Source organism: Pinus tabuliformis, chromosome 6 (genome assembly GCF_031772625.1).
Source record: "Pinus tabuliformis cultivar Carrire ecotype Pingquan chromosome 6, CPIR1, whole genome shotgun sequence".
Classification (NCBI taxonomy): domain Eukaryota; kingdom Viridiplantae; phylum Streptophyta; class Pinopsida; order Pinales; family Pinaceae; genus Pinus; species Pinus tabuliformis.
The window spans coordinates 1,896,509,341-1,896,525,125 of record NC_142292.1 but is presented as its reverse complement, the minus strand read 5'-3'; the positions used below and the strand labels follow the sequence as shown (position 1 = coordinate 1,896,525,125).

The window sequence follows — 15,785 nt, the reverse complement described above, 5'->3', positions numbered from 1 at the left end:
GAGGAGTAGCAAGACTAGCTCAGTGGGTAGAGACAGATGTGGATGGAGCGGCAGAGAGAGCTATAGTGCAGGAGTCCCAAGACTGTGTAGAGCTAGAAGGCTGCAATAATGCGAGAGGCACAAGAGTGTTGCACTAGTGCAGGATGGCACAGAGAGGTGTGAAACGGTGCGAGATGCATGGAGTGTTGCAGCAGCTCAGAGGTCAGAGAGGGAACACTTGTCAGCAACATGTAGAGCTTCACCATCATAGTATGTTTCTAGCCCAACAGAGAGGTCAGTTGGGAGATTTTTTGTTTCTAGAGATGTTGGAGCAACCGCACTTGGTAGAAGTGTTGCATGCATAACATTCCAAAGGTATAGGATTGGGTTCGAGTTGAATGCCTTTCCTGTTGAGAGGGAGTGTTGAAAATAGCAACAAGAAATGCTAAAAATAGAAGTGCTAAAAATAGAACTGTTATAAATAGCAGTTTGGGTATCAGTGCTGGATTGAGCAACAGGGAATGAAAAATGGAAGTGCTAAAAATAGAATTTTTATTTTTAGTAGTTCGAGATGGATTCCTATTTTAGTCAGTCCCCGGACTAAAAATAGGAAGTAAAATTCGAATTTGAACTTAACAGTTGTTTGAAAATAAATTAATTAATTCACCATGAGTTAATTAGTTGTGAAAAATCAAACATGAAGTCTACGTGAGGACATTGGTTTCTCTATTAATTGAGGAATTTATCCATTAGTTAAAGAGATAAGGATGAGTTCTAATTTGAGTTGTAATTAGTTGGTTTAGTTAACCAAGTCAAGTCCAGTTAGATTGATTTAAACAATTTGTTTAAATTAATGTGAGTTCAGTTAGTTAATGCATGCTTGCATATAACTGCCGCACTTCAGATAACAGAAGATTCTCTCATGAATAACTCATGCATGTCAGTTCAGACAGAGACCCAGTTGAGATCAAAGAAGGGACAATGTACTATCAGTTGGATGATTTTTTCCTATAAAGGAAGCTCATCCATGGAGAAGGATTTATCTCCTTCAGGATTGCACAGTTGGATCAGAGGTTAGTGAGTGTGTGAAGAGGCCAATTCACACAAGTGGCTGCACTGGACCCCAAGGAAAATTGCACAAAGAAATAGGAGGCTTGGAGGGCAAAGGAGAAGGTTTGAGAGAGGCCTTTAACTATGCATGAGCAGCAGAGGGATTGCAAAGAGAGCACGATAGCTTGTGAGCTAATTCTTTTTGTAATCTAGACTATATTTCCACTTGTATGATAATACAGAGTTGGGGTTCTATGCTTAGACTTTCCCCAGGTTATTTCTTCTGTGTTATGTGTGATTGATTTCTTCTTATCAGTTATATGTTTTCTATTGATCTTGCTTAATTCAATTAAGTTTCCGCATAATTCATTGTAGAAGTAGATCAAGTATTTTGCTTTAGTATATTGCATTATCAGGTGATCTACAGTGGGAATTTCTACCAGTGGAAGTGAGTCTCAGGTTGAAAGGGAATAGTCCCAACTCTACTAGAGACACACAACACAATAAGACATGCACAGCTTCCGGCGAAGTAATCCACACGGATGTAGTAGTCACAAAAACAAGGTGAATAGATAGCACATACAACACCCAACAGAATAGTCCACATGAGTGCGATGTGTGTTATAACAAGTTTCAAGAATGAATTTGTTGAGTGTTCGGCGGGATAGCCCACATGAGCAAGACAATGTTAGAAACTGATACAACACATTTCCAATGGCACATGTACTAAAACAATTGAAATAGTTCAACTGTCTTAATATAGGTTAATGAAACATGCATTACAAGCGTCCAAAGAATAGTCTTAAAAATGAATACAATACATGTGTGAAAACATGCTAGCCTGTTAACAGGCTTTTGAATTAAGCGAAAGTTCCAAGACACATCCATACACCATTACATGACTAACCGTGATAGCGGGGCATTGGAGCCACTGCTTGCTCCTTAAAGAAAGGATTATAGACTCTCAAAGCTACATGGGAGGAGCTAAAGTGAAAATTCCTTTGCATGTACAAATGAGGGGTATTTATAGCTGAGGGTAGAACAGGACCTTGTGACTGTTCGACTTCCCTCTTGACTGTTTGACTTACATGACTCTTCAACTTTACATGACTCTTGAGATTTACATGTGGGTCTCTTAGACTTCCAAGTTACATTACATTGATTACAACAGTGTGGCCCACAATAGTGATGTCGGCGAGATGACTCTTGACATGACTTGACACGACAGAGGTGGTATGTTCATGCTGATGGTGGTGTGCATGTTGAGCTACAGTGATGATGAGTGATGGATGCACTTTTGGTGTATCATAGCTTCACCTCCACATGGCAAGGTGTGCAGAGTCTTCGATGGTCTTGGTGTTCGCTTGATGTTGCATTTTCACGTCTCTCCTTCACTTATGCTTTGCGATGCTTCATGTGTTTGTCTATTCATAAAAAAGTCTCCTTGCATGCACTCCTTGTTCATCCCGTTCGTCGTCGTGCCATGTCTCATCCAATTATCTATGTCTACAATCAATAATGACGAGATGACATCAAATTCAGAAATCTCCTAGTCTACCATGATGCATTATTTTCACTTTTGGATGCAGGTGACCGGGAGAGAGGACAAGGCTCTGAAACTGCACAAGGCAGATTAGAAGTCAGGATGCAGGCTCTGGGCACTGTCCATGAAAATTGTCCAGAGGTCACTGGGAGGCTAAGATGGCCAATCCGTATTAGCAGTGACTATCTGCGGGGTCTGGATCGGGTAGAGGGTAGATGTGCGCAATTTTTTCAGGGAGACAGTGCAGGCAGCAGAGGGATACTGGCAGTGGAAACTGCGCAATTTCTCGGGGGAGTTAGCACCGGGTTGAGGGAGGGTGCTCGAAAAAATTGCGAAATTTATTCATGGAACTCACTGTGGGTTGTGGGACGCTGCTAGAAAAAAACTGTGCAGAAATGGGAGGCTGGCCTGCTAGAGATCACTACACATCTTTTGAGCTGAGCAAGATGTTGGGAAGCTGGGAGACTACTCATGAAAACTGCGCAGCTTTCAGGAGGAGCAGCAAGTCAGCTCATAGGGTGACTAGCTCGAAAAACTGTGTAATTTTTTAGGGCAGTGCAGTGACACGCAGTGGGTGTTTGTCTAGCATGTCTGCATGGTTTCTTCGGTCAGCAGAAGCAGGCATACTTGGCAGCTTTTGTGCAAGGTTTTGGAGGAGTGAGGCCCGGGGTCATTGCCGGTCAAACTCTTCGGTTGACCAACTCAAGCCTTGATTGATTTCCTTGCACACAGTGCAGATTGAGATGGCTTGCTAGGAAACTTTTGCATTGTTTTGGGTGACATTCAGTTGGGCCAACTTAGTATTGTGCAATACAGACTGCCTGGGAAGGAGGCTAAAGCTTTGCACAATTCTCGGCAGTAGTACATGTTCACTAAGGGATGAAGCTATCCATTGTAGCTCAGTGGAGGTCCAACCGTTGGGGTTGGTTCGGTCAACATAGACTCAGGAAAATGACTAAGTGTGTGAATGAGTGACTTTGTACATGCATGAGCTTGTGAACACACACTCAACATGACTTGTGTACAAGACACCTTCAACCATTAAGATAACATACAGTTAGTGTGATTGACCGATGGTGTGAACAACAAACGCGGCATTTGTGATAGATCATCGAACGACTGTGACGACACTTGCGTGATAGTGCATGCAACTTCCTATGTGAGTGTGATGGATGTTTACATAGCGAATACAACTTGTACACACGAAGAGGGACTTTGTACATGGCTAGATCATGACTGTAAGCATGACATTATGACTAACATGCCAAATATGTTCAATGAATGTTCAAGCGAGGAAGGTGAAAATAATCGACACGAGCTCATGAGATGAGCCTGAGTGCTTGCAAACATCAAGGAAAAATCCAAGGCTCTGAAATTAGATGCAGGCCAAAATTTTGGAGGGTGTTGTAGCCACTGCAACAGTTGGTGACACACTGGTTGAATTCCAACGTCTTTGTTTTGGTCCATTGATAGCGTAGGGCCTTGGTTTTTCATGGAGTATTGAATCGTTGTGTGGGTTACTTCGGCTTCCCCACTTATCCCATGGACAAACATGGTTCACCTTTTTCCAACTCAGTCAAACACAACAATTTTCAGCTTTCTCACAATGTTTTGAAATCGGGAAGGGTAGTTTCACTAGTGAGTTAAAAAATTTTAGAGGATATGTTTTCATATTTGTTGTTTCTCTACTACTAGTAGGCTTGGACAATACCTTGATGGAGTCACGCAGGAACATACACATTTCTCCACAACGAGCAAGCGTGGTTAGTACCCCAGTGGAGTTGCATGCTTCACCTCTCTACATAGGACGCCTTTCTCTTCTTTCACCTTTGTATTTATTTTAAGAGGACCTTGCATAGGCACTTATCTATTTTTGGGCCGGAAGAGGGATCCTAACTTATTGAGAGAAGAAGAGGTTGTTCCTTCAGAGAAGCATGTAAAACATCTAACATAGGTTTGCTCATTTAGATTTTCCCCTTCTCCATTTCTACTAGTTGGATGAGATTGAACACACAAAGCAGAAGACTAAGTATGGGAATGGGGTTTCCCAGTGTGGATACAAGTTCATGGTTGGACCATAGATTCCCTTGCAAATTGCTTGTATTTTCTGTTAAGACTTCATCGGCTAAAGCTTACAACCAAGCACATAGAAGAGAGACATAGGACTGGCCAAGTGTTGCAGTCTCACAATACTGCTTGGATCTTGGCCGCATACTCATTCAAAAGCCAAAACTCAGTAAAGGGAAGCACTTATTGGCAAAACCAAAAATAGCATGATATTCAGGAAACATAAAAAAGCGAAGAAAAAATAGAAAATTAAAACGAAAAGATAACAAGCAAGCAAAGTGAGCAAGAAAATAAACCAAACCAAGTCAGCATGCAAGCAAACATGCAAACGAGAAAGAAAAGACAAGCAAGAAAGCAAACACTACTCCTACTCCTATGCTAAACAGTCGAGGTTACATGAAATGAAATTTCCAGTGAAGCCACCGTAGGCATACCTGACCTACAACCACAAAGATACAAGTGATTAAAACAGATAAAAAATAGTGTGCAACAGAAAATACAAAAACTTGAAAAACTTGCACATGAGAGAGAAGGTCTCACCTCTAGGTAGAAAGATGTGTCACAACCACCCAACCCACATGCTTACCTCTTTAGTGACTACCATTTTTCAACATACCTCAGAGGCCTCTTACGAGTGTGTGTTCGTCTGCACCAAGTTTCTTAGTGAGTGCGAGGAAGGACTCAAGCTTGTTACCTACAACAGGACTAGCCAAGTAAGATTGTTCGAGCCATTCAATGATTGGATCATAAAATTCATGATGGTTTCTTTGAAATACTCGTGATATTTGAGAATATGGTACGAATAGATAGATCTAATCATTCTCGTCTATCATGCGAAGATAGTGAGGACCTGCCATAGCCATCAACACAGGCTGAAGTCCCCCACCTGGTTGACAAAAGTCAGAGGAGAAATATGTTACGCAATGAAGATAATAGTGCGTGAAGCGACTGTCATTGGATGTAATGTTGGAAAAGGTGAAATATCACCCAAGATAGAAGAAATATCACATGAGTTGGTCGAGATGCCAGATTCCTAGTTTGACATGAACAGAGAATAATTTTGAACAATCTTACAAACGCTTTTAATGATGGAACTAAGTTCTTTGTGCACTAGACATGATAGAGCACCCACTTGCAACTGGTGAGAAATTGTGTAGGCATCATGGTCATCAGGCCTGGAATTTGATGCCCCATAGGATGTATTTCATATTTTAAGATGTATTTGACAGTTGTTGTAAATTTTTACCTGTCAAATTTGACGTGCTTCATAAATCAGAAACCGACATTTTGACTTTTAATTTAGGATTTGTCCCGTCAAAATTTATAGTACTCGTCTTTATGTTAAAAACACCAAAGTCAGACTAAGCCCAGGGTCATAACACAAATGCATACAATACCTCTGGCTCACATGGCAATGGAGCGTGGCACACTTTCATAGATTTGAATCGTATAAAAAATTATCTGCCTATAGTCCTTTAGTAGATTTGAACTTTATGAAGGGAGATCTCACCCTGGGCAACTAAGAACAACTACATTGTAATCTCGGTGTTACATTCAAGGAATCGACCAACCAGACTACGTCAAGAATGTGAATTCAACCATCAAACTGTAAGCTAGTACGTGATTGAAAATTACTAAAAATATACATGCATTTTTTTGGGTGTGTATAACACTGAGAAGGGGTGGTGTGCTTGTTTTTGTTCCTTAGGCTTCCCTCAGTCGTTCCACACTCTCCCTCTTGTTTGATTTCGCCATCTTCTAACATCGACGAAGAAGTGCAATATAAAAATAAAAACAACTGAGGAACAACTGGTGACGTGAAGGGGAGTTGCAGTGTTTAATTCGACAACATCTTTGCCGAGGATTTTCAAAAATCGCACCAAATTAGAAATAATGGTAGGGCTCCTTACGGCGAAAAATTTGGGCTCAAGAAGGGCCCTCGACGCCCAAAGAAAATCATAAGCTCATTACTTACATACTGTAGCACAACCATGGAAGCTGGAGGGATCTGCGGTAGAAAGTTGGGTGCTGAGATCAGAAAGAGTTGGAGATTGCATTGGGCTAACTATCTAAGACCAAATATCAAGGGGGAAAATTCAGCGTGCAGGAAGAGAAGACTATTATTCAACTTCATGCTCTACTGGGAAATAGGTGGTCTTCCGTTGCTACTCACCTTCCCAAGCAAACAGACAACAAAACAACAATGAAAACGGGTGAGCAAAAGGTGGACCTCAAACTCATTCAAAACAATAGTCACTACCATGCTATTTTTTTGAAAAGCAGGGATAGTTATTGATTTGAAGCTCTTGTTATCTATATTATGTGTGGTGTTGTTTTTCGGAGTCATTGCATATAAATTTTTGGAATTGAAGTTTTGAACCATCTTCAGTGGTTCATGAACTACGAAGAATAGTTCGAAACCTCGATTCCAAAAATTTGTATACGATAAATACGGAAAACAACACCACAACCAAAAATAAGCTGCTAAAAATAAATGTTGGAGCTTTCTACTGAACTTGCCCTCATCATTTACTTCACAATTGACAAGATTTCCCAGTTTTCTAAGTCCCAAGTAAGTTTCCTTCTTCAACTAGTTTCAATCTCATTCGGTTGTTGTTTTTTTTATTTCTTTCTTAGTATTTGTTTCATGTAAAATAAATGTTGTGAAATTATACAAGCTTGTCAAAATGAATTTCTCTGAGGTCCATTCATTTACAGGAATAATATATCATGTCACATTAAAAAATGTCTCAAATATTAGAAAAATAGCTTGGGATTTATTCCATAATGAAGTGCTCAATTACCATTTTGAAAAGCCCATGCTTATTTTTGTCTATTTTTGTTTTCTTTAGTGCCCTGGCTTATTTAAACTAAAAATACCTTGTGATTTATTCCATAAAGTGCTCAATTTCCATTTTGAAAAGCCGAGGGTTATTTTGACTATTTTTGTTTTTTTGAGTGCCTTAGCTTATTTTGACTAATTTTGTATTTTGAGTTTTTTACTAAATGCTCTCAAATCAACTTCATTTTTACCGTAGTGAATTTCTCTTCAAAAGAATAATTATATAGTTATTAAGCTAAACTTCTCTTACAATACAAATAATTATTGAAGATGTTACAAACTCATATTTATTTAATATACGTATTTAGATTGCCAACCACTTCTAATATAGTTATATTTGCTGGATTCAACTCGTACTAACTACATGAATAGAATAAGTGATGGTATTGTGTAGGGAAATGTTTAATAGGAAGGATTTCTTTTTGTAATTGGTTGGGTTGTATATTTCATCTATGATGTGGACAATAATGTGAATCTAATTTTTTAAGATGAGGAAATCATAGGATCATATTCAAGATATTATGAACATGATTAGTTAACAATGTTCAAATGGATATGATGAGTTGATTTACCTCGTAGATTGGAGAGTTTTCTTAGTCTTGACATTTTTCAGCGTCATGGTTTTAGGAATAATGTGTTCCAAATATGTGTAACGGATATCAAATTAGTTGAAAGGATATACAAATATTTTAAAAATATTTAGCTATAATTATTGGATTTATTATTCAAGTAGTTCATAGTTGGTTGAAAGTGCACTTATAGGGATTAAATTTATCTTGGTATAAATAAAGAATTCAGTAAATAAAATATGTAGTGAGTAAATAAAGATGTGTGTGCCCATCTATAAATAAAATATTTGGTGAAAATAAGTTATTAAGAAATAGTTAAACATGTAATTATATGTTTACTAAATTTGACATATGTAGTAGATTATTGGATTTAAATAAATTATAAAAAGGGATAGTAGTTAAATTCTTGATATTTAAAAAAAAAATCTATCTCATTTACTAGCACTTCAAGATCCTCATCATCGTAATTATATGGCTTTCTTTATTTTCTTTCACATGTCAAAATTTATGTACATAATCAAAATTATTAACTCCCAAAGGCTAAAAACCTTTATAAAATCTTAAAAATATGGTTGTATACTAGGTGGAAGCACATATGCTAATTTAGGAAGAAACAAGGCGCTCTCATAGGGAGATTAAAGGAAGTTGAGATGAAGGAATAGTTGTAAGAGAATTTCTAGATAAGGGGAAGTCGAAGCTAACAAATTTAAGTAGAACGTAAGATGAAAGGCATGAAAAATGCCAAAACGTCATCAAATTTTCATTTGGCGGGCAGAAGGGACTTGAAATTCCAAGCTTGATGGTCATCATAGGTATGTAGCAAAGATGCCAGTAGTATCACTATGTGAAGCCAGTTGGGGTATGGTGAAATGAGAGGAACTTTATTCGCGTGATAACCTGTGCGCTCGTCATCACAATGGAGATTGCTGGTGTGATGAGTGAGCAGATTTGAAGTGCAAGATTCGCAAGAAGACCAAGGAATTGATCATGAGAGAGAACGTCTAATAAGTATGATTCTGGACAAAGATAGTCTTTGAGATGATCAACTTCACTGTTCTATGATTTCATGAGAGATGGACACTCCCAACCCGAATTGGATGTAAGAGAAGTGCATGAAGACAGACACGCTGTAACAGACTCGTGGGTTCTGTTATTAGTGAAAATCTGAAATTTTGAAATATCACACCCGAAATCGTAAATATTTTTTACACAAGGATCCAGGTCAAGTGCAACCATGCAGATAGATGGATCGTCCGTGAGAAACCAAATTTCATTCAGTTCGGGGGACCTACCAGAGTCGCGAGGTCCTGACATAACCATTAACAGACGTTAAAGTGCCTCGATGCCCTGGCACATCCCGAAACATTACAGAATTGAAAATTTTCATTTTGAGATGTGAAACATTTCATGCATGGCTTGAGGATGGCTGTTGTTTCTAATTTCAAAACTGCTCTTAGGATGGTAGCCATATCTATCACAGCTCTCATCAAATTTTCCGGCTTCAACAAGCTAACTTAACGAGTTTCCTTCATGCAACACGCAAGATGATAACAAGTGGTAAGAGTCCAGTGCGTTGAGACTGTTCTCATCATGGGTGACCTCATTTTGTGGTATCGATCGAGGAGATAACTCATCAGATGAAGAAGTAAGAGAAGAGGAGTATCTCCTCTGCATGTAGATGCACTGTGAAAGGTAGGACATACGGGCAAGTGAGGTGCAAAGGAAGTTTCGATATGGACGTCTTCTTTGACTCGTGCGCATTCCAGATCTAAGTTAGAGTGTACATGAGAGAACAACAGATCATATGTTGTGCTTGGGCGTTCATCACAACATATGGAAGCATGGGAGTGATGACAACCCAAGACTAGAGGTTGATTGAAATAATTAATTATGCATGATGTTTCACGAAGATTAGCGGACTGAGAATCGATCAAGAATGGAAACTCAATGTCTTGATGTGAACCATTTTAAAAAATAGAAGAGGAATTGATTGTGTCTTCACCTTTATACTCTTGTGCTTGTGTAATGTGGCTGCCTTGCACATGAACTCAATTTGAGCCAGCAACTTGAGAATCAAGCGAATATGCACAACTGATTGGCGAAGAGGATTGATCAAGCGAGTCATGGTACAAGGAGTCATGGCTTGTAGATGATGGAGGACGACAGAGATGAAGATCAGACTTGAGACTTGGGTTATGAATGGTGAGGTCCTCTTGCAATAATTGAACTTGGGATCACTTTTGGAGTTAGGAGCTGAACATGGAAATGTAAGTAATAGAATAGTCTTCCAATTTTGTAGGCTAAAAAAATAGCAATGGTGGTTCCCTTGTGGAAATTGATAGTTGAAATAATTGGGTTAGGGTTCCCTTTTGGAATTGAAAGCTGAACATATAAATTAACTATGCAAAAGTGACCACATTATTTTAATATTTTATTAACTGATAAAGTAACTTACAAGATTAGGAGTTTAGTTAAATCTCATCCCAAGCATATTCCTCAAAATAAAATCTTAATCATCTATCTAATGAAAAAACAGAAATCCAAGCTATCCATTTAATTGAAAAACATCTTAAATAATGGAAGCCCTGAGTCTTATTCCATAAAAATTGAATATCAAATTAAGAGTGAGCGGCCAATATTTTCTACGAGATTGGCTGATAAATCCACACAAACCCTAATTCTGTTAATCATTCAATTAACAAATTAATTATGAGTAACCAAAAGTTATGGCAGCAAAACCTGCCATTGTGATTACTGTTATTAGCACTTTTTAAACATTAACCTGAAATTTCTGCTTTCGCGGAAATCCTGCCATTCAAAAATCTAAATCGCAGTGTCTCAACATTCTGTAATTATAAATCTCTTTGTTTGCTTAATGAGTTCGATTCGCATTTTTTATAATCGCGATGTGCCCATGCATAACTTGTTAGGGTTCCAATGGATGTGCCGATCCGTACTTTCTTTGGTATCCAGTGTTTGCATTTTTTATCATCCAAATGAGCATAACGTTTTAAATAACATAAAGCCCTCATTTATACGGTATTGCATTTCATATTAACCAATGGTAGAAACCCATACACAATTATTGGTCTATTAATCTCAGGAAAATCTTCACATCGTGAATAGAAAATCGTTGACACAAAAAGGTAATGAAAGTTCCGCTGAGATCCAGTACTTTATGTGAATGATCCGCATTAAAACTGAGCACAAAACCCTAGATTATAATCATGCAGAGCCAAACTTGAAGCTGAAGGAGATAAAGAATAATTATTATATATTAAAAAAATATCATATCCAGGTCTTTATAGAATAAAGAATGCCCAACGATATGGGGTTTATCCACTCTCTGAAGTCTATCGCACTCAAGCAATAACAGCCATAGGTCGAAATGACATGAGTGAATCCCATCACCATATGGGGTTTATCCACTCTATATGAAACGAACAATCAGTAGCCGTAGGTCGAAATGACATGAATGAATCCCATCACCATACATCTGTACCTAATTCACGACGCTTCATTTCGTCCTTGAAGAATATTGAATGGTTGTTTCACATCATTAGAGATGATAATGCTTAAAGAAGGAAGGCAGCTCCTCCAACCAAGGCGGTCCCAAATATGGCCATCTTCCATAAGGGTGCGGTAAACACGGCCCCGCTACTAGGGTTCGGCGGGGAAGCGATGTCTGGGCCTTGAGCCGAAGGGGCAGAAGCTAGATTTTTAGCTGTTGGAGAGGAGGCTGAGCTTGGTGGGGTGACCACTTTGGAAGGAGCAAAAGGGGGAGAAGAAACAGTTGGGGAAGTCGCAGGAGGAGGCGAAGCCGGTGATGGCGCTGCTGGAGATTGAACCGGCAACGCGTTGGGAGCTGCTGCAATGGGGGACGGTGCTGGTGCCCGTGCGGGAGAGGCGGAGCTCATTAATCCCAGCATGAAAACGAAGCAGAGAAGTGTATTGAATCCAGCCATATTATGTAAAAGTAGGAGTTCTGAAAGGGATAGTAGTGCAAATTTGTGTCACCGAAAGTGTATAGAGTCGATGTTTTCGCTTATCTGAGCGTACAGATGTACACTGGGAGCGTAAATTACGAAGTGATCCGTGCCACTCAGGGTTGGAATTTGGATTTCTCTTTACCCGTCATAAATTTTTTTTTTACGTTTGGATCCTTATGCTTCCCGTCAAGAAACGTTATATTAAAAATTTTGCCCTTCAAGAGTGATGTTCTCATAATAAATTAACCCTTCACTAATAAAGTTTTGATTAAAAAATTACCATTCAATAAATAATTATGTTGAAAATTTTCATATATTTATCGTAAGAAAAAAAACCAAAATTTGAAAAAACTCAATTGTGGAGGTTTCAATAAAAAGTGTTGAACATTTGAAATTTGCTCATTTAAATTATATAATCAGTCCAAAGTAAAACGCTTGATGGTTATCCATTTCATATATTTAAATTATCATTTAAATCCAACAATTTACATTATGCTACATGAATATTTAGATGCCTAATAAGACTAAGTTCCATTCAAATTCAGAGATAATTTATGACATTATCTAATATAATGTTTGATACAAAATATAAATATATGACATCTTAAAAAGGCATAAGAATGTACCACCAACTTCCAACCATCCAATAAGAGAAATACGTTTGGAAACAAATTATTAATTCATACATATACATAAATGATGGTTTACTCAAAAATCCAGTTACACCAAACAGAAAGGCCATGGATCGGGCTCTGCGGATATGTAAAGGACTGTACGGGAAACAAATGAAGAACAATGTGATGAAGGATTTGATAGATGCCCATGTCTATAACAGAGATATTATTGCTCCCAAGTCTTGCATATTTTAGCCTTTCTCGCTGGCTCGTATACATTTTCTTTTGAAATCTAGATTAGCCCAGTAACTTCATTCAAAATTTGTTACTATTCTTTTGTTCCTAGTCCAATCAGAGCTTTAACCTCTTTCGATTACCCAATTCAAAATTCTTATTTGTACAGAGGAACATCTCTTACCGTTTCTTATTCTTTTGTATATCACAATCCCTGATAGGACAACTAATTTGACCACTTTTGCTTCCCAATACAAAACTTGAAATACGAAGCACCTCATCTCCCTTTTCAAGCCCAATCCCTTTATCACATTTTAGTTGTTCTTTGAAAGCTGTGAGGGGAAAAAGAACACAGGAGAATTTCCCCAAACTATAAAGGTAATTTAAAGTTTCACAGATTCTGATTTTGATCTTGAGCTTCTGAAGCGTGGGGCTGAAACTCAACTCCGTCCTTGTTGGGCACCTACATTCACTATAGCTTGGAGTTTTATACCGTAGGTTGAAGGCATTTCATAGGTTGATGTTTCACTCGGAGGCATGGTATGGAGGTTTCAACATATGTTGAGATTAAAGAGTATCTGCATAGCAGGGGGTTTGTGACAGCAGGCATACTTTGTCCATTATTTTGACGGGCATATCAATGTTTTATTTATCCCTTCTGAAGCAAAGTATGGGGTCAAAGACATTGTATCAAATCCATTTGATTGTATATCACAATATAATATTCTTTTAATTTTAAATAAAGGTGCTCCTTGTAGATTCATTCCATTTAATGGGGGAATTATTTGTCTTCAACTGATGCAAAAACATGGTATGTGAGATCTATACTGCATTTAATAATAATACGTGGTTTATATTTGCATGTTATAAAATATGTTTAAGATTCTCTTCTCTGTCGGATAACTGGTTTTAGGATTTCAGATCAGTTTTTCTAAAATTTTATCATTAATGATAATCTGATAGAGAAATGTTTAGACTCTTGAGTGAGATTTCAGATGATCTATCATAGGATGCAGAATATTGGTTGGACTTGGGAAGACTTGAAACATGGGAGGGCTAGAGAGAAAACTGCAGCTGATCGTAGAGCTTAGCCCTAACAAGAAGCTGCTTACACTGGTTGGAGATGATAAAGAATCAAGAATAAAAACTTTTTCTGTCATAACATTTAAATGAAGGATATCTTCAACTTAACGGAATCAGTGTGTCTGAGATTTAAACTGCATAATGCATTTAATAAGAATGATTTATTTTTGCATGTCAAATACAATCAGTAATCTTTTGTCTGTCAAATGACTGGGTTTAGAATTTGAGATCATTTTTCCTAAAATTTTATCAGTAGACCCACAGTGTTTGAAGAATAAAAAATCAATCACTAACCTGAACTTTGAAGCACAATGTGTAATTTCCTCGCAGTTTCCTTGGAGGCTGGAGGCTGGAGCCAATCTTGAGCTGGGCGACAGGCGTAAGTTTGAATCGACAATGCGTTGAGAGAGAGTGTGCACTGTGAATCATGAACTCGATTGTAAAAAGAAAACAATCCCACGGGCCACATTCGTTGGGTAAAAGACAGGGAGACCATGCAGTGGCAATGGGCATGCACAGATCTTCGAAATCATCCAGGGAAAGATTCCAAATTTTCCCACAGAAAAAATCTTCGGCTAAAAGGGAATTGCCCATTCTCTAAAAAAAACTAAATCTCTGACTGAGAAAAAATGGCTATTGCCATTGGCTACTCCCACATGCTAATTTCGTTCCTCCCCGGCTCCCGACATGCTAATTTGACAGCCTCCGGCTCCGCCCAGGGTTTGAGGTGACGTGAGGAACTATACCTGTAACAGAACTATACTATACCTGAACTATACTATACTATACCTGAACTATACTATACTATATGGAACTATACTATAACAGAACTATACTATACCTGAAACAGAACTATACCTGTAACCTAGGTATAAGAACGTTTTGGAAAAAATTCGAAACGTCAAAAAAACGTTTTTACCTCTTCTGGGCACGTCAGTCAAAACGGGCATGGACAAATTCCAGCCGTCAAATACGTTTAAAAAGGCTTATGACGGGCAAAATGCCCGTCAAATTCCAACCCTGGTGCCACTACGTCTTTATTAAAACTGAGGTGTGACTTTTTCAAAAAGCAACCCCAGCCGATAGTATGAGCCGGGATTCCCAGAAGCTTCAATCGTCTTATAATAGACGATTAATTCTAAAGCTTTCCTTTAAAGTCATCCCCATAAGTATCCACCCGCATGAATGATCATGGAATAAGTTTCAACTCCTCCGCCATTAATGGCGTGAGACTTTTTTGCTAGTATGGAGAATTATATTTATTTATTATTTTTTTAATATCAATTTTACAATAAAGTTATTTAAAACTTTATTTAAATAGTAGGAAAATCTATTATAATGGAATGAAACTTTATTTAAATAGTAGGAAAATTTATTATAATGGAATGGGATAGCTATTATTAGTTGTTATTTGTAAATGTAAGTTAACTGATTATTGTTATTCAAGAAAAACCATGTCAGCGTTAATTATTTTTGGATGGTCTATAAAAAGGCATACTTTCACTCGTGGCATATCCACTGGTTCTTAACCTCTTTACTTAAGTTTCATACCCAAACAAAAGTTATACTTACATATTAATTGATAGAAATATTGACTTAAAATTCTATTTTTTTAATTTAAACCTCATCCTAAACGTTAAAACTATTCATTTATTAACCTCTTTACTTAAGTTTCATACCCAAACAAAAGTTATACTTACATATTAATTGATAGAAATATTGACTTAAAATTCTATTTTTTAATTTAAACCTCATCCTAAACGTTAAAACTATTCATTTATTAACACAGTTCAGTAATTTAGTGGATCAAAAAAG

The 15,785-nt window shown here is 37.7% G+C and overlaps 1 protein-coding gene across 1 annotated transcript; it reads right to left on the bottom strand.

The window, feature by feature from the left end:
- Window positions 1–11,498: 11,498 nt before the first annotated feature.
- On the bottom strand, window positions 11,499–12,091 carry LOC149266767 (uncharacterized). Its single transcript, XM_089397387.1, has one exon. The coding sequence runs from the start codon at window positions 12,013–12,015 to the stop codon at window positions 11,626–11,628; it is 390 nt and encodes a 129-aa protein (XP_089253513.1). The 5' UTR covers window positions 12,016–12,091; the 3' UTR covers window positions 11,499–11,625.
- Between the last annotated feature and the right edge of the window lie 3,694 nt (window positions 12,092–15,785).